The sequence below is a fragment of the Sparus aurata genome, chromosome 8 (genome assembly GCF_900880675.1).
Source record: "Sparus aurata chromosome 8, fSpaAur1.1, whole genome shotgun sequence".
Taxonomy (NCBI): Eukaryota; Metazoa; Chordata; class Actinopteri; order Spariformes; family Sparidae; genus Sparus; species Sparus aurata.
The window spans coordinates 3,820,293-3,840,739 of NC_044194.1; the positions used below are offsets into that span (position 1 = coordinate 3,820,293).

At 43.9% G+C, this 20,447-nt stretch overlaps 1 protein-coding gene across 1 annotated transcript; it reads left to right on the forward strand.

The window, feature by feature from the left end:
* Positions 1-1,580: 1,580 nt before the first annotated feature.
* LOC115586638 (zinc finger protein 536-like) lies at positions 1,581-18,623 on the forward strand (the record flags this gene model as incomplete). The annotated part of the gene is made up of 3 exons (XM_030425814.1): positions 1,581-3,270; positions 9,372-10,292; positions 18,127-18,623. Coding segments are annotated over 3 exons (2,847 nt in total), but the record flags the coding sequence as incomplete, so codon positions are not given.
* Between the last annotated feature and the right edge of the window lie 1,824 nt (positions 18,624-20,447).

A 20,447-nucleotide genomic window follows, 5' to 3' on the forward strand; every position in this document is an offset into this window, starting at 1 on the left:
TTGCATCAGTAGTTTCATGATTTTGGCATTTAATCTCTTTGTAGGCGGTCGTGTTTCATGTGCGTTGCTTCCAGGTATCTAGATGTGACGGGCAGTTAAGAAAGAACACACGCGAGCTGATTCATAAAAGGAAACGCAGACACACCGTCATACAGTAGCCGAAGTTATTTTGATAAGACGCTGCAGACGCAAAGGGCATTTAAAGTTGATCAATCATTATTGATTGGGTGCAGGCTTCAGATTGGATACACTGTGCAGTGTTACACGCGCGAGGCTTCAGTACGGCGCCGACAATAATAGTTCAAGTGACCGTAATCCTTGAATAAAGCGGGTGAGAGAAAGGACAGGAACATCCTCTGTTGTCTGCTCCCCGTTCTGGCACGAATGCTAAAGAATTAAGAAATATGAAGTGGATCTGCTGACATAATCATATAATTTGCTCACTTTTTTCCCTGTCAGATATGATTAGGTAAGTGCCATATGGTTACATTGATTTGCGATGTAGCGCTCGGAACAGGCTCGCACTAGCCTCGGCTGCCAGCTCTTTATCTGTGTGTTGTTGTGTACATCATTTTCATGACTGACTGAGGTTGCAGTCCAGGATGATGTAAGCCTGTGTTAATTCAGTGTGGACAGTGCCGGCTTTGTTCTGTGCCCTTTGGTGCTGCACTGGAGCTGCGCAGGGCTCGCTTATGTGACCTCTACCATTGTAGCACGATGTGAATTTGAAGCTTTGTTTTGCTGCTACGGTGGAATCAAACAAAAAAAAGCTGGGGCATGAGAGACGCGAGGCATATTTTCAAGCGTTCCCGTTTTGATATTCTGTCTTTAACTCGAGTTTGCATGTTTGCATCATCAAGTTGTTTATTTTTCCTGAGCACTCCTGTGACATAATTATCCCGGTAAAGTTTTATTCAAATATGCAATAAGACCTGCAGAAAAAAACGCTTAACTCTCCTACTTTAATCTTTTTTTTCCCTCCCCTTTCGAAAGCAGTTCAAGATTTGTGAAATGCAGAGGAAGGCCAGAGTTGAAGCAGGCAGTCTTTGATGTCTGTGCTGCTTTAGTATTGTGTGTCAGTACAAAACGAGATCAAGACAAAGATTCTCACCTTAGCCTTTTACTAAAGATGAGATATTTGTTGAGGAAGCCTTTGTGGTTTCGACTTAATCAGCATTTTCTTAGTCTCCAACAATAATCTCAAACCACAAGCATACTTTACACAGGATGAGGAGAGTCAGAACATACTTTGCTCTATTTCCTGACCTATTTGTGGTGCATCACTGGCATTATACAGCAGTTGCAAAAGTACAGATTTAATTCAGTGACATCTCATAACCCTGCTGACATTTAACGTACGTGTTCATGGACTTCAGGCTGGTAATGAATGTATTCAGGTTTCGGGTTAGGGCTGATTTCGGTCTTGGCAGGATTTGAATGCATTAAATGTTTCTTTTTGTTTTCTCTTTAGGTCTGTGCAACAACAGAGAGACGCTTCATCTGAACAGCATGAATCCACATCCTGTTTCATGTGAATAAGTGCAAACAGTCAGCATTACAGCTAACTGATAACCTTCTGACTGTCCCACATAGACACCCCTGACCACCATACTGTAACAGCAGCCCAGTCCCTGAGTAAGGACAGCTTCATTACCCCGTCCACCGATCCAATTAGGAGCCAGATGGCGCTTCTGGCCAATCAAATCATGGATGCGAGGATCCTCAGCAGTATGAACGGGAGAGCAGAGCTTTCCCAGTTCTTGAGAGTCACCAATCAGAGCATCGTCTCCCAGGTAAATTCCCCCCAGGACGACAGCCGCAAGAACAGGAAGTACCCGTGCCCGCTGTGTGGAAAGCGCTTCCGCTTCAACAGCATACTGTCCCTTCACATGCGCACGCACACCGGCGAGAAGCCCTTCAAGTGCCCGTACTGTGACCACAGGGCGGCGCAGAAGGGCAACCTGAAGATACACCTCCGCACTCACAAGCAGGGCATTCTGGGTAAAGGCCGTGGGCGCATTAGGGAGGAGAACAGGTTGCTTCACGAGCTTGAGGAAAGGGCGATATTGAGGGACAGGCAGACGCGAGGTGGTCATGTTCAAACATCCAATATAAACCAACTTCAGAAGCCCCTTCTGTCACAGACTGTCCCGACTCAACCCTCATTCTTAACCAACTGTGGCGCTCCAGAGAGCCAGCCGCATGCATCCACCTCTCCGAAGGCGACTGCCATCCCTGATGATCCCCTCCAGCCCCAACCCAACAGCTTCCGCTGCTCATTCTGTAAAGGAAAGTTCAGGAAGCGGCAGGAGCTCGAGCGCCACATCAGGATCCTTCATAAACCCTACAAATGCACCTTGTGCGAGTTCGCCGCCTCACAAGAGGAGGAGCTCATCGGCCACGTCGAGACGACCCATATAACTGCTGATACAGGCTCAGGACAGAGGCCTGCGATGGGGGCGGGTGACAAGAGGAAGCCCGTCGGTGAATTCCCCTGCGAGGTGTGCGGCCAGACCTTCAGCCAGGCGTGGTTCCTGAAAGGTCACATGAGGAAACACAAGGACTCATTTGAGCACTGCTGTCAGATCTGTGGCCGTCGATTCAAAGAACCCTGGTTTCTCAAGAACCACATGAAGGTCCACCTCAACAAACTGGCAGCTAAGCCGACCAATAATCTCCCCGCTGAACATAACACCTCCATGGGTAACCTGACGCAAGAGCATCAGAGCAACCTCTACTCCCAGTACATCTCCCGCATTCACAACCGCTTCCTCGCGGCCGAGAGAGCCGACCATCAAGATTATAATCAGATACTTGCCACAGCAGGCGTTGACATGAAGGTTAGGGAGATGTTAGGGAGGATGATTTCCTCAGGTCCAGGCCCGCTGACAGATGCAGAAAGCTCTTCTTTGTTGGGTTTGAATCATCTTCACCCTCCTATGAGCTCCACTAGCATGGAATACCTGCATAAAGTCATGTCCAACAGAGAAACACTCAACAGCAGCAACAGCAGCTACCCTGGCTGGCAGATCATGACTCCAGGGCTGCCTGTCGAGCAGCAAATGTTCGGTCCTAAAGACCAGCAGCAGCTCTCCTCCTACCTATCTGAGAGATGTCTCCCTGTGGACGATGGGAAAGTGTGTCTGGGCGATCCCGACACAAAGGCCATCAGCAGGCCCGGTAGCCCAGGCAGCGTGAGTAATCATGGGCCAACGGAGATCGTCACAGAGATGGGGAACTCCCGACCACAATCATCCTCTCCAGCTGCAGGTAATTCAGTCGAGTCAGTTTTTCTGAAGATGCTTTCATGATTTTAAGCAGTTACGTCAGTCGAGCTGTAAAATGTCTTTTGTGAATGACATGGATCCCGTGTTTATAGAATATCTCGGCCTCTACAGCTTCAATTTTGACAATTAAACGCTGAATAAACCAGCTGATCTCAGAGGAAAAAGGGACATTTCGCCTTTAATGTCTGCTTAAAAGTCTTGATAGGAGAATAAAGATGCTGATTCGACGACAGTATTAGTTGTCAGCTATTAAATTAATTGCCAATTATTTTGATAAAACCAACGAAAAAAGAAAAAGTCACTTTAAATTCTCAGATTCCAGCTTCTTAAAATTCAATGTCATCTTGTTTCTTTGCTCTGGTTTCTGACAATAAACTGAAAATCTTTGTGGTCGTAGATGAAACGAAACCTTTAAGGAAACACTGATCGACATTTTTCACCATTTTCTTACATTTTTATGTGTATATTTAATGTTTTGTTATAATATTATATGTGAATGACATGGATCCAGTGTTTATAGAATATCTCGGCCTCTACAGCTTCAATTTTGACAATTCAATGCTGAATAAACCAGCTGATCTCAGAGGAAAATAAGGACATTTCACCTTTAATGTTTGCTTTAAAGTCTTAAAGACAGGAGGATGGAGCTGCTGATGCGACTACAGTAAAGCTGCAACGATACTTGATGAATGATCAGCTATTTAATTAATCAACAAATCAACTATTTTGATAATACCAAAGTCACATGAAATTCTCAGATTCCAGCGTCTTAAAACTGAATGTCATCTGGTTTCTTTGCTCTGTTTCATGACAGTAAACTGAAAATCTTTGTTGTCGATGAAACGAGACATTTGAGGAAACACTGATCGACATTTTCCAACATTTTTAAAGACCAAACGACAAATTCAGACTAATCAAAAGAAGTAATAAGCAGATTAATCGACAGTGAAAATAGTCATTAGTTGCATTTTAAGACTACTGCGCTTTAAAAGAATCTGCCTCTTGCAAGCCCCCCAACACTGAGGAAGCATCGCACTGAAGAGCCCCTTTAATATTTTGTCTTTGCAGGATTACATGTTTACAGTCTCAGAAGTGATGCAGGCAGTGCAATAATAGCCTCAGACTATCACAACAAAGGATCTGATATCTTTATCTTTTCTATATGTTCTCCCCCTTTTTTTCTTCAACATATATAACATCTATATGTGACGGCTGTGGTCTGCGTCTTCCTCTGGCGTCGTGTAGGTGGACATGAAGTGCAGGGTCAGCCACACAACCACAGATATTACTGTTCATGCACGAGGACTTTGTCTTCCTTTTAAAGATAATGGCATCATGTTGAATTGTAGGGATAATTAGTACCCTCTATTTTTTATCCGTCACATCCCCACCCCTTGCCTACGGGGGCACAAGATGTTAATGCATGCCATCTGGTGTTTTTAATGATTTGATATATACCACCCAGTGATTTTTATGATTTGATCTACCACCTGGTATTTTTTATTGATAGTCTTCTGTTCCACCTGGTGATTTGGATGATTCGGCTCTCTGGGTAAATGCCTTTCTTGTCATGGCATCCTGCTAACATGTTATCATGAGCCTAAATTACTGCTATAACGGCGTTGGTAAGAGACGAGGAAATAATCCAAACTTTTGTTCCGTTTTCTTTCGTTTGGCTTACGCGACCGCGGTTATTCTCTCCGGTTGGAGTGCTGCTGTTATGTACATCTAAGTCCGACGCGCTCACGTGGGATTTGATCCAGCATCCTCTTAAATGTTGGCCGCATAGCAGAGATAAATGGATCAGGTCTAATCTCATTAGATGTTTTGTTTCCACATTGTGCACACATACTGGTATCTGCATATTTACATGTAAATTCTGGCAGTTTACGGCCAAATCCCCTCTCTGGTTGCTCTTTAAGAAACATATTCAAGCTCTATTGTTTTTCACTTTCCCTCCTCTCCCCTATCACCAAGACCATACGGTGTCACTTCCAGAAAACATTTATGATCGCTGGCTAGCTGAGGATTTGAGTGCACACAGTTCTGGGATGGCACATTCAGTATCAGACTCTAATTTCAGTCAATATTAAGCATGGAAACTAATTCATTGTAAAGGTCAGGCGTCATTGCTTTAGTCAATGATGGATCCGGCAGGCTCTCTCTCTCCCCCTCTCCTCCTCTCCTCTCTGTTCTTAGTCTTGTGTAATGGTAGACTCACTCTGGGGGCTTAGCACCGCATTGTTTAGCTCTGACAATATATCCCAGAGACCTCTGCAGCTGCTCCCTGCGCTCACAATGACAGATTAATTAACACAATCACACGCTGCTGGCCCTGGCTCAACACACAGGTCTGCTGCGGGACAGATAGGTAAATCCTACACATATGGAGAACACGCACCACTTGATGAGGGTTTAATAACAGGGATAAGTTTTTTCGGAGGTGGGGGGTTGTAACTGATCAAGTCTGTCTGTCTCGATGGTCGGACGTGGAGGCAGGAGAGAGCGAGAGAGAGCGAGTGTTTTCTAATTCAGGAGAGCGGAGATGCTGAGGAAGAATTACCACTGCCAGATGTTCAGCTTGAGGAACATTGATTAGTCCAGAATTACTGGCTGCATTATTCATAGTCAGCCTATGGTGGTCATGAAGTTATTGATGTTCTCAATATGGATAGCAAATATAGTACAGTCATGGCTGTCAGAGTGAGAGACGGCTCCTTTTACCCGATGCGTCCAGATACAGTGCTGGATTTAGATTTTTAACTACAAACAGGCAGCGTCTTCAATTAGACGCCGCGCTTTGATTTCAATAGAAGAGCGCGCGTGAGGAATTACTTCTCTCAACATCTCGTCAGGGCAGATTTGAAAAATGCACTTTGACTTTAATTATAATCTGAGATTAAGAAAACTGACGACTCCTCTCAAAATGATCAACTAATGAAGGGTGCACGCTTCGGGCCTCTGACCTACATTGGACCAGTGAGATCGCAGCGCGGAATAAAAAGCATGCCGAACAAACATAAAATGCTCTGACAGTTATTAATTAGTCCCATTCAAAACTCTTAACCTCAAGGTCAATGAGCAGACGCCATGTAATGATGTTGTCCCCACATGTGTTTTTCTGCCTCTCGCTCGTCTTTTACAGTAAAAGCCAAGAGAGCCTGAAAACGATAAGCGTCTTGTAGAAAACTGTGAATGGTAACATGAGCGGAGGTTTACCCAGAATCACAGATAAAGACTATCACTTTTCATCCGCCCGTTCCGGTTACATCAGTCTATTCTTCGTGATTGCTGACAGTAAAAGCATCTTTTTTAACCAAACAGGTCCTTATCTAACTCGCTCCTGTGTCGGGCTTAAACAAATTCCGCTCTTATTCAGAGATCAGAGCCCGTCTGACTGGTTTGTCTACACTGATTACCTGTTGGCTTTTCCGTCTCCCTCTCACTTCTGTCTTTTAATCCTCTTTTTAATTATTATTGCAGATATGAGGCTCAAATTAAGCTCAAAATGCTTGTTTTCCTAGCATGCAGATAAAAAGATTTACCCAGGGAGTTCTGAACACCTGCCTTGAAATATTGTTCCACCGTCTCCTGAATGCCATTTGGCTTAATTGACTTGGAAACGTCCCAAATGCGTCATTGACTATGTGGTCTAATTAATATTAATAATATATGCTATTATAAACATCAAAGAACATCTGGTGCCCCTGTTTTTCTCACCAGTCTTGTGTGTGACTCCCTCTCTCGCTCGCTCTCACTCTGTTTCATCTTAAACCAAACCAGCCACCACGTATCTCTGCTTTTGCATTTCAGGTGCTTGATTGCTTATATAGAAAAAGAGCCAAAGCCCCCCCGACAGTATACAGAGTTTGATATCTACAATATAACTGCCAGATGCCTATGTAAGCATAGTATGTGAGGCTGTGATTGCATTGACGGTGATGTATGGTTGTAAATCTTAAAGCCTATTTCCATATGAAATGAATCACTTTGTCCGAGCACAGCTGCACGCCTTTCTCCATAGACACGGCTCACTTGAGGCATTTATTTATTTATTTATTTATTTATTTACCTTTTCCCCCCCTCATCCACCTCCACCTCCTCCTCCGCCTCGCACATCCAGTAAGGGCGGATAACTCGTACGCATCACTTCATTAGATGCTCTGTGTTAGGTGAGAGAGGCTGGGGTTTGTAATGATGCAGTAATTGGAGTTTTGGTTGATAAATCTAAGCTCTAAAATTACTCCCCTCACATAATGTGGAGCCTCGGCAGTGTAAGTAAATCTTAAACTGATTAAGTTAGCATGAACCAGGCAATCACAAAGATGGCACCCGTCCAAAAAAGAAGAGAAAAACAGGCAGAGGCTTTTTCCAGTCTTTTGTGTTGTTTTACCGCTTTCTGGTGTAGGCTGGCAAATGGGTTTAGGAAAAAAAGGGGGTCCACGCTGAGAGATGAGGTCAGATATACGTGTTTGCTGCATTTGGAGGCTGGCCGGTAATGTCATCGTAATTTAAGCCACAGAATAATTGAGATATATAGCGTGTCTGAAAGAGTTCCATTAAGCTGTTTAGATTTTTTTTGCGTGTGTGTGTGTGTTGGTCTGTTACTGGAGACGAGGGTGTGGCACTGTTGAAGAGTCTTTCCCGGTCTTGCACGCCCTCGCATGTCCCCCCGCGATGTACGTTAAACCAAACGTACTGTACACACAAACACATATATACAGTGCTGAACGCAGGTGGCTGTCTTCGGATCAAGGACGCCCCCCCCCCACTTTTTCTTTTTGCCTTTTCAGCAGTGAGTTTTCAATTTCATTAGGTTCAGCTCTGTTTGATTAATATACAGGTGCTATTTTACGGTTTAGTACGTCTGAAATAGTAAAAAACAGTCGTCCTTTTACTGCCATTCAGCTCGCAAAGGCGGTTTTTCTATTAAAGTTGGAAACAAAGTAAAGTAACAAAGTACAGATCATTAGATTTAGATTTACCTCAGAGAATTACCTCAGGGTCAGATCTCAGGGTGTATGAAATTGATATTTCTCTGGCGGGGATGAATCACTGTTGTAACTCAGATATTAGTCCATTAAAGAAGAACAATAAGGCATCAATATGCATAGAATTAAATTAATGGTGGTGGGTTTATCTCTCTATCCCAGACGCATCCCTAAAAGACACAGTATAATGTATGACCTGACCTTCAAATGCCAGGAGAGTGTTGGGCAATAAACTGCCAATATTTGTGGCTTAATGGCGTCGGATGACTTTTACTGTAATTGGAATGGCAGCGAAACAGCTGGGCTGTTTAAAGACAGTGCAAGGCTGAGGTCTCAGACAATCACTAACTCAAAATGGTCACAGGGAGAGTGTGTTTAACCCTGGAGGGAGTCTCTGTGATGGCTGTAAGGATTAAGCTGTAGGTAAACAGAGGGAAGAAGGCATTTAAATTACCTTTAATTAAAAGTAACGGTGAGTGGGATCAAATCTTGTTTCCAGATGGATATTTTTCACCGGCTAAAAGGAGAAAAATTACCCTTTGTCATTCTCCACAATAATACACTTTGTACTTTTTGAATTATGGCTCCGGCGCACCATTTTTCAAGTATGAAGCAAAAATAAACTCAGCCACAGCGCACGGTGCGGTTAATCAGAACCGCTCACATGTTGGACTTCGTTATTTCTGACTGGGAAACCCACTTACTGGTTTTGATGGAATGAGGTTCTTGTCTGCGACATCTGCCTCGTTCTAGTTGCTCTAAATTTCACTGTTTATTATTTCTGGAAGAATCTTGTTTGGTGTTAACATCTTTGGGTGTATTTATTGCACATGGTGGTGGCGTCCATACTGTAAAATGATGGATCACTGGAGCTGAAAGCTGATTACAAGCTTGATTTACTGCAGGGCAGCGCTTAAATCATTCAACTCAGCCTGGTGTGGGATTGCAACATTTTTCATGTTTAGACAACGCTTGTTGGTACATACTTCCCTCAGAAAAAAAAAAAAAAAAATGCTCAGCATGCTTCATATACACATAGTTTCCTAATTTGATCTGGATTGTATTATGTTTTTGCTGTTATTGTCTGTGTTAGGTGAGAAAGTCTACAGGTGTCCACTCTCCAGTGACTACACCGCAGCGCAGACGGCCTCCCTCGGCTTCCATCTGGATCGCTACCACTTCCCCCACTGGCAAAACAGCAGGGATCTTTCTTCTCCACTGCAGCCCACCAGCAGCAGCAGCAGCTCCAGCCCCAACCCCAAGCTCAGACCTCGATCCAGGGAAGACTGGAGCCCAGCTGCAGGTCACTACCTCGGTCTGGAGAGCCACGGCGAAAACGCCCTGCTCATCAACAAGCAGCCCGACCTCGCTGACAAAGACGCAGGTGTGGACGCCTCCTTATCTGCTCAAACCAGGAAGTCCCAGTATGAGCCTTTAGATTTGTCTGTCAGGCCGGAGTCTGTCATGTCTCATTCAGCCGTGTCTCCTGCTGCACTGGTGCAGATGTCTGGCGTTTTTAGTAATGGACTCTCCTCCTCCATTACCCGCCGGCTACAAAGTTACTCTAATGCTGCAGCTGAACTCAGTGTGAAACCCGCATATCAGTGTGACCTTTTGGTGCAGGGAACAAAAGAAGAGATGAACACACAGAATGCAGGCTCCACGGGGCTCGACGGCGAAGGTGAATTTGAGAAATCTGAGCAAGGGAGGGAGGAGGAAGACGACGACGCTGCCAAGTGGAAGATGCCGAAAAATAACGTCCTCCAGCCGGAGGAGCTGGGACAGGCTGAGTTTGAGTCGAAGCAAGACAAGCCGGGAGCTTGGGGCCGAGCTGTGGCCGAGTCTCCCATCTCCTCTCTGGAGAACTTGACTCCGGGACAGGCCGAGCAGCTCCAGCACCAGGGCGGCCTGCTCTCCTTCCTCAGATCCCAGGGGAACCTGAGCAGCACACCTGGCAGCGCGCACACAGACGGTCTGAACGGCGGCGTGGATGTGGACAAAGACGTTGCATCAGGTGAGCATCAGCTTATACATCATATATGCTACATGCAGCTGTCACTGTAATCAGGACGTGTGCAGGGTTGCCTTTCACATTTGAAAGCCTCTAGTGCCACCTAGTGGACAAAAATGGTCCTTTCCCTTTTTCCTCATCTTGTTATCTCCTTTTTAGATGCTTTGTACCAGCCCATCTGAATGTGATAGACCACTGCAGATGGCGGTATTACAATCATACAATTGGTTAACTGAATTCTAAATATAACCGTCTGACTGGCACTCTGTACACTGTGGAACAATACGTGACAATGTCACCCACAAGGATGCTGCTGTAGAAATCCCAAAAAAAGTTTTTCTCTGTCAGTATCTCAGCCCTCATCACCTGACAGCGGAAGTGTGAAGAGCGAGCGTGAGTGTGTGAATAAATCATGCCAATTACAAACAACACACTTCTCTTATAGCGCTTTTCTCTCGCCAGATCTTGTCTCTGATCTCAAATAAGGACTAAAGAAGACACAGGTGCGTGGCACTGATTACCCCTACACTTTAAAGGATGATATAATCTCCTCGTGTGATAGGTTACAAATCGCCCAAGCCAACGGAGCCCACTGATGGAGAGGCTTAAGCTCTTGTGCTGGTGTGATATGCTTGCTGAGTGCAGATTTAATAATGCTGTCTCTCAGGAGAGGGAATCCAACAGCTGGGGTCTTTGATATGCATGTATTATGAGTGCAACATGATACACCTTCCCTCTGATCCCCCTCTTATTCAGAAACTCAATATGTTCATGTGAAAGACAGGAAAGTGCCTGTCAACTCCATTAGGGATTAACATCTGTTCCCTTTCTTTATGATTCTAACAGCAAGATGTAGTTTTCCATTTGATGGTACAGATGGTGATTAGAATACGCCGAAAAGCAGCGCTCCTCTTCAGCTCCTGTCTCAGCCGTCACACTGTACGTGTTTCCTTCTGGCTGTAACTGTGTGTAATCAGTGGTGAAATGTAACTAAGTACATTCACCAGAGTACTGTACTTAGGTTACAATTTGACGTACTAGAAACGTCTTAGCAAACAAGTCATCGATCATTTAAGCAAATAAAACAATCATTTCATGGTTCAAGCTTCACAAAATTTAAAGATTATCAGCTTTTACTTTTAATTAATCCAATAATTTTAATGTGTTCTTTATCATTTCGAGGCTCAGCAGGTTCACGTTAGACTCCAGGTAATCGTGACGGCATTTCAGAGGTTAAACAAACCAAACAATCGATCAGTTAATCCAAAAGAACGATCACCAGATAAATCCATGATGAAAATAATCATCAATATAAAAGCAGTCCTAAAAAAATAGCTGCCAATCCAATCAATGATTTAATGTATGATATAATAACAGTCACAGAAGAAGGTTTTCTGCATATTGCGCTGATTTACTTTTAACTGAATCTATATATTTTAATAGATTTGGGCTGTTACCTCTGAAACATAATGAAAAAACATCCACAATACACATTTAGGTGTTTATTTTAGCTCAGATATCTGTTCTGGTGATGTATGCAGCTGAGTGCATATTTAATTAAGTAGACTTATTTACATTTAAACATTTTATACCGAAATCTTGTAACACAGAAAAATATTCCTGTAATGTAAAAAAAATCAGCTGTTGATGTTTTGTTCTCGTCTAAATGTTTTAGCTCATTCAACCGCAGCACCTCCCGTACAACACTTCCTGTACTTTGACTTCAATTACATTTTGATTACATGACTTTTACTGTGTGCTCTGAGTACTTTTACTGTGTGTTCTGAGTACTTTTACTGTGTGTTCTGAGTACTTTTACTGTGTGTTCTGAGTACTTTCACCTGAGTAATCAACACTACACGCAGCCTCTAACTCCAGAGAGACAGAAATTTGGACCAGCCTGCAGCGTTTAAGCTCATATTCTAAATCCCATTAAAAATGTAACAACATTTGAACATCAATAAACCTCTTTTTACTTTAAATTCCGTATAATTCTGTAACTGTCGCTTGTGTTTTGCTGCAATCGGATCAATGCGGCGCTCGCTGCTGCTGGGAGTTATTTCAAGCCTTCCTCGCCTTTTGTTCGCTGGAGATTGATCCTCCATATTTTTTTTTCTCTCTCTCTCTCTCTCCCAGAGGAAGTAGATGTCAGAGACACAATAAACACCTGTCAGTCAAACTGGACACTGAGACGGGTAACTGACATTGAGAGTCCATCGAGTGTCCTCTAAAACTGAACTAAGCAGGTGGCCCGGCAGCCTGTCCTGTCTGCAGTGCTGACCAGGTGGCTTTGTCATGGGGCTGTCTCCTGTTGCCCCCATCCTCTCCATACTGTATGGCACGTCGAGTGGCATGGTGACATATTGCCGGGCAGTTTGGACATGGAGTGATGTGTTTGTGATGACAGTTCAGGTCGGCTCCAATGTGCCAGCAGTGGTAATTGGCCAGATGGTGACCTCTGGTTGAACCTGTCTGCATGCTCATTAGTCTCACTGAGCCCTCCCTTGTGTTTTAAACAGAAACTCTCCTCGCTGCACTGCTCAGACTGAACCACTAGATGGCAACATTTACCACTCTAACAGTCGAGTTGCTGTGAGGCTTCTAAATATTTCTCTGGCAGGTATTATGGCATGCTTTCATATTTTACAGGCACAATTAGGACAACTATTTTTTATTTTTTTTTGGAGTGTGGCGCCATGAATGCCTTTGGGTTGAGACTCATTATCCAACTTAAAAACCAGTTAACCAGTTTACCAAAAACCAGCTGTCTCTTCTGCGACATCAGATCAGGCCTCTCAGACGCCTGAGAACAAGTGAATATGAGAAGATCGATAAAGAAAGGATTAAGAATGAAAGAGCAACAGAGGACGGAGGGAAATAAAAGGGCCTGATTTGAAAGGTTGAAAGGGGTGAGTCATTATCTCATTGTCTGACCTCTGCGTACCCTCCGCGGAGAGGGTGACAGAGAGCGAGAGAAAAAGGAGAGAGAAAAGGAGCGAGAAAGATCACCATAGATGGAGATAGATGGAGCGACAGGGAGGTGAAAGAGGAGCGGTAGTGCGGCTGTCTCCATGAGCAGATGTCGTTTGAGGGCAGCAAGAGGGCAGCGCGGCCTGCCTTTGTGCCGCGTTTCTCCCCATAGAGATAATGAAGGGTGGAGCACTGGGAAGGATGTGCAGTCATCACTCACTGTCTGTGCGCCATCAGAGCTCAGCCCTGTGTCATCCGTCACCATTCAGCTCCTCTGGCCCCCGTCGGCCCCGCCACTGTCATCATGGTCATTATCTCGGCCTGTGACACACAACACACTCTCACCGCGCACACACACTCGCACACACTCACGGGGGAAAACATACGTTGCAGGTGCAAACATATATATGTGGACAACGTTATGCAAATATGCAGACAGGGAAGTGCACGGTTTGAAATCGGGTGAATATGAACATAAAACTTCCCTTGATGACTAATTCTCTAAATCTGATTTATGTCAGGCGGAAGAAGCCAACATTAAAAACTATCACATGTTGGCTAAATACAACAATTTAGTACAAAATAAAAGTCCAAAACGAGCAAAACTATTATTTAATTTTGTCTATAAATGTTCAGAGAAAACAGAAAGATGAAATCAAACCTGACTGAAAAAAGCTAACTCTTCTACGGACACATTTTGGTCTCTACTGCAATATACTGAGTACAGTATACAGTATAAAATTGTACTTATCTGTAAAAAAGGAATTTGACGTTCTGCAGAAATAGCCTACATATCTTTTTATGTTCCAGTCATATCTAATGTCATATCTGTCCTTTAACCACGCAGCTAGGCTAAAGCCAGGTAAAGGTTAGCTTAGCTAGCATAAAGAGAGGAAACAGGAAGACAGCTAGCCTGGCACAGTCTGAAAGTAAAACAAATCCCGGCACTTTTAAAACACTCTAATAAACACGATATATGTCTTTTGTTAAAGTTGAATATAAATCTGAGAGTAACAGACGACACTTTGCGGTTATAGCCAACAGCAGCATCTCGGAAAAACTACTAGTTGGGGGTGAATTCAGTGACCCAACAGGTAAATTAACTCTCATAGTGTTGCTATTAATATTATATTAAAGCCTCAAGCATGTATTTTAGATGAAGGACATGTCCACACATTGAAATAACACTTTTGAAGAGACAGAATTAAATTTAAACTAGTGTGTGATCCACAGAGAACATCGTGATTGGTTTCACAGACTGACTTCCTGGTTCACATTTGACCTGACATGCTTGCCGTAGTCGTGAGCACACACAGTTTCCCATGCGGCGAGTGGTTAGTATCTAAATGTATTATTAAATCAAGTGCTTTAGCTAATCTTGCTTCTTGTTAGCTTCTTTACAACCCGATCACCTGACCGCCTGTGATTCCTGCCACGTCTGACACTGTTGTTTGCGATGTTGTCTTGTTCCCAGATCTCAGCGATCACTTCGGCGCGTACAGATGAAAATGACGGCCATAATTAAATAAGACCCCGACTTGTAATAAACCCCGAATTATCCTTTTAATACGGTCCAATGTCAGTGTTACACGGAGTCAAAGTCAGTAATCACTCATTCTGCTGTTCTTTCTTCACTCTTTCTCTCAACACCACACAATCCCACCCCTCTCATTTCCTGTCCAGTCTGTTTGTGCATCTGTGTATGTGTACACGCATGCAAGTGCGTGCTTGAGTGTGTGCGTGTGTGTGTGTGTGTGTGTGTGTGTGTGTGTGTGTGTGTGTGTGTGTGGCATGTCTGAAGCTGTGGCTGCAGCAGCCTATGAATGGAGGATCATGTGGTGAAGAGATGGATGGCTCGGAGCCCACTGCTGTCTCCTCTAATTGTAAAATATTAGTTACATTAGACTCTGGCTTGTGATTAATGGAACTTATTTGGAGGTTGCCCTCTCTTGGACCTCCCCTCTCCTCTGATGGGAGGGAAGAAAAAGAACAGCAGACCCGGGGAGACGAGGAGGGGAGAGAGAGGGGAAAAGGCGATAGAGGCAGAGAGGGGGGGAAGACAAGCAGGGCAACACGCGACTGATGTACACGCCGACCTTTTGGCTTATTATTAACTGACTTTATGAAAGTGTAATGGGCTACAGGATCTCTCGCAACCTCTGAGTGCATTTACAAGAGTTTTTAACACGATTGAGGGAAACCTGCCCAGTCTCCCTCAAGTCACAGCGGATGTGTAAGATCTGGAGAGCGGGGATGATGGTTTTATAGTTTCCCAAGCAACTTTTACGCACGTCAAAGTTTTAACAGTTTAAAATAGGAGATGTGTGTGCGTGTGTGTGTGTTTTTTTTTTGGGCTGTCCAACCCCCTATTTCCTGTTTTTCCACTTCCACTGATTGAAGCTTGGAGAAGTTGAAGTGAGGAAGTGAGACAGGTGGAGTTTAACACGCACCGCAAACTGCTCCGTACCTGGATTTTGACCAGGCTTTTCTTTTACTATTGTTCCTCTCAGACAGCTCGCCCTCCCTCCCTCACTGAGACTATTCCCTCTCTCTCTCTCTCTCTCTCACACACACAAACACACACAGACACACACACACACACACACACACACACACACAATACCCTCTGTGCCATCCTGATGATATTCAGATGTGTCAGGCCTCATCCTCTCCCTGACTAGTGTGTGAATGTCGATGTGTGTCCTTTACGGCCATCAGGTTATTATACACCAACAGATGGAGCATTACCTTTTATTGCTCACACCTTCTGTGAGTTTTCCCACTTTCCCCCCGAAAAAACACCTTTTTTATGTAGATGTGAAAGCGAGTGTTCAGCTGCCTACAGCTGTCTCGGCTCTGATGAGGAGCAAATAGAGAGGAAGAGGCGAGGGCGGGGTGAAAAGGCTGAGGCAGCCCTCAGTTTTTGGGAAGTGATGTCAAATGACATCAGCACATAATGGTTTACTGTAACCATGAATCACAGAAAAACACATTGAAGTGTTAGACAGGGGGGGAAGAGACAGTCATTATATGAGGTAACATCTCAAAAATAGCACCGCAGTGAACAAGGACACATGGCTGTCGAGGTAGACAGGTAAATGAGTCACACTTTTGGTTTTGATCTTAGCAACACCTTCAGGCTTTGGTGTCATACTGATTTTTATTGAGGTCAGATAAACTTCTGGAAGCTATTAGCGGTATGCCGTGTTGTCTGTGTCTTAAAGGTACACCGTGTGCTGTGTCATGAAGGTTCACATTATTTGCAGTGGAGTTATGTAGCGGGCGCTAAAGAGGGGGACAGACAGGAAGTTTTGGCATGCCTTGCCTCCCAGCTGCAGACGTCTGTCATTCCTCAACTCAACACTTGTGTGTGTGTTTATTTGTGTGCGTGTCTGTGTGTGTGTGTGTGTGTGTGTGTGTTCATGGCTGTGTTCGTGTCATAGGCAGGAAATGTGTTACAATGAATCAGAACTTGCTGGCCTTTTTATAAAAACCTGTTAGCTCATGAGGTGTCCCAGTGTTTTGGTAAAGTTAAGACTGTTAGAAAGTGCAGCTTGTTATTATGAAGCCACGTTAGTGTCAGTTTAAGGTGGTACACTCTTCTACGAAACCATGATGAAGAGGAAAACATGTTTCAACATTACTGAAACATCAGTGTTTGACAACGGTTTCACCTCTAACTTGATGACAGTTGAGCCACAAAAAATATTAGTAGCAAATGTTTTTTTTCCATGAGAAGAAACCTGTACTCTGTGAAACATTTAGTTAAGATTACAGAAGGTTCGAGTGCAGGCAAACCGTATAAACAGTCAAATGTTATCATCTCAAAAATCATATGATAGGTGTGACAATGTATTGTCATGCTGGAGAAAGAAAAACAGATCAGTGTCGCGTCGTAATGTGAAAATCTATTGTTGTAAAAAGCAGTTTCCTCATTATTACAGGATGTTGTATTGTTATAACAAGAAACTGGTTTTACTATAACAATATGCAGTTTATCTTGTTATAATCAGGGTGTAAATCGCAAGTTTTATCACGATATGATATCAGATTACAAAGTCTGCCACGACATGATTTCTATTGGATTTAACACAATCATTAACATTCATATCAACTCACAAAAAGCAACTAAAATATGATTTGCACAATATCATGACTGAACTCTTCAGTGGCTCCAGACGCTTAAATAGAAAACAATCAATCAGTAAAAATAAAGCACTGTTTAGAAAGGAGCTGTGTATCAATGGAAACGGTGACACAGACATGGGAATTTCAAAATAAAGGCGTATCTTAGCGATGGTGGCGGTATGAATCTATGTTTTCACTTTGCATCGATGCTATTGGATCGTTGATCGCTGAATCTATTCATCGATCCAGATCAATACATCGTTACACCCCTAGTTATACCACCTGATGACTTATTGTTATATCTTAATGTTTCACCATATAACATGATGCTGATGTAACGTATGACGTGAAAATATCTCGTTATTGTGTGTAAAGTTTTATGTTTTAACAATAAGAGATCAAGTTATAACGTCAAACTTTATGATACATGAGATATTGTAATGACAAGAAAAGATTCATTTTATAATGTGACAAGTTTGTATTTCACAATAACATGAAAACACATCGCTAGAACAACAAACTGTTCATGTTATAACATGATATTGATATTTGTGTTTTTCTGCTGTGGCATCAATATGCTTCTGTAAACCAGAGCTGATCATTGATTTACCTTTTAAAAGAAATGCATTGTGACATTTAGTCTTCACCAGCTGGTCATTTCAGACCCTGCAGAGGTGAAACTACTACTCTCGGTATTAAAATCTCTTTCTTCTGTCTGCACTCTTTCTTTCTTTACCAGCTCGGAAGCCATTCCAGTGCCGGTACTGCCCCTATAGCGCCTCCCAGAAGGGCAACCTGAAGACCCACGTCCTCTGTGTCCACCGCAAGCCCTTCGACAACAGCCTCTACCCCGACCGCCGCCTCCGACGCTCACACACGCCCCAGCGGCCCTCCAGATTGCCTCAGAGCATCACCGGGGACAGTCGCGCGTCAGGAAGAGACCAGATTGGCATGACATCACTCTGTGGGACTTGACGTTGTCGTGGCAACAGCAGACACAGACAGTTATGATTATTGTTTTAGCTTCACCTCGCGGGGGGGGGTTAGGATGATTGAGATTGTTGAGAGAGAGAGAAAGAAAAAAAAAAAAAGAAGTTAACAACCAACCTTGATGTACATTCCAGTGTTTACTTGAAGAGACACAGTACGTATTTATCTGTAGCAAAAAGAAGCTGCCTATAATAATAATAATAATAATAATAATAATAATAAAGTCCGTCGTGATGTGAACGTGTAGCGAGGCTGTTTAGTGCCGTTCATTTTGTCAAGAGTGTCCAAACGATTCACTAGTGTTTACACGCATCTATCAGCTCAACACTTGTCTGATAGGGAGAATGTACCGTGCCTGCCCAAAGCACTTGTTCTTTCATCCAGTAAATACCCTGTGTTACATTTTTTTTTTTTTTGTAAATATCGCTCGATTTCCCTTCCAGTCCAGAAGTCTTGTCTATCTGTCAGGATACGGTGCCAGATGTTCGGGCTTTAATCGCGGCAGATGTAATGAAGTAGAATGTTGCACATCGGAGCTTCCATTTGTTCTGGATTCCACTCCAGGGAGAAAGCCTCTCTCACATATAATTATTGCCCATTAACTCCTATGCTTCATGCCCTCGTGCTGGAACAATGCTCAATTAAGGGGAACCAAGGAAATGGAAAAACTGCAGAGATTCATTGATAGTACATTCAAATCCTTTCTGTTTTTTGTTTTTTTTCACCCTTTCTGTTTTTTTGTAAATTGAGTGGAACCACCCATGTGTGTATATACCAGATCTGCCCACTAGTGTAAAAAAAAAAAAAAAGGGTCCACAATCAATGCGGCTATTGTACGCTGCTGCTGCTGCCGTGTATGGTAATTTTAGTATGATCTGAGCTGCATCGGCCTCCCGTGCCAAAAGTCTGCGTGTACACCCAGAGATCACCTTGGGCAGCTGTGTGCCTGTTCAGCCGGGGCCTTGTAGCCACAGCGATGTGACTTTGACTGACAGTCGGCCTGACAACTCCATTCATGCGCCACCTGCTAGCTGTCAATCAGGACGGCCATCCTGGGGCTATTGACGGAGCTGTCAGCCTGTGTGAGATGTGTCTGTCAAAGCCCACCCACTCTGCCACTCCGTCTCCCTGCCTGGGCAGTCTGACATTCGTTTACTGTCCCCTTTCCACCCGTCCCTTCGCTTGCATCTCTTTCTTTTCACTCCCTGTCTGTCCGTCTCCTTCCTGTTTTCCTTCAGAGACACGGCAGCCCCTTAATCCCCGATCCAATCACAGATTCTTTGGGTACACATTTGTCATCCTCAGACCCTCAGGTTTTTGTAATGGAGTGCTTCATGAACACTTCTGCAGGTGACTCAGGCCTGATGTACATGTGGTATAACTGCTGCCTGTATTTGTTTGCACCCCCGTCAGCGCTGAACGCCACCGTCACCAATCCTTTTTTTGTTTGTTTCTCTCTTCCTCCTTCTCCTCCTCTGTTCACTCACCCTTCATCTCTCTACCTGACAGGTGACAAGGTCTGGGCCTCCAGCTGACTGGCTAATCGGAGGCCTGTCATACCTGTCAATAGTTTCTCAGAGCCATGCCAAGCCAGATCAGGCCAGACCAGACCATCTTGTGGGTTGACCAAGGGCACAGATTTTATTTTCTTTTTTCGTTTTTTCCTCCAAAAACTGGCAGCTTTGTGGAAATGCAGTCACTTGCACCCCTCCAACAGCCCTCTGGATATGGATCATCCCTAAGGCCTCATCCTGTCAAATCCCCTAATTAAGCCAGTTTCCCTTAAAGCAGGGCCCTTTAATTAATGCTGGGGAAGTTTGTTAATTACTACTAATGGTGATGAATGTTTTAGTTAACGTCTCACAACCATAGTCAATGTCATACTCAGGCTTTTTGCTGCTCATCTCAACCCCGTTTTTATTTTTTTTGTATCATTTCCTGTGTTGTTTTTTTTCACGTCTGAACTCAAAGACCGATTGTGAATCCCGAAAAAACAAAAAAAAAAGGCATGATATCAAGTTCTGTCGCGCCTTCACAGCCTGATCGGCTTGACAGACAAGCGAAACACGC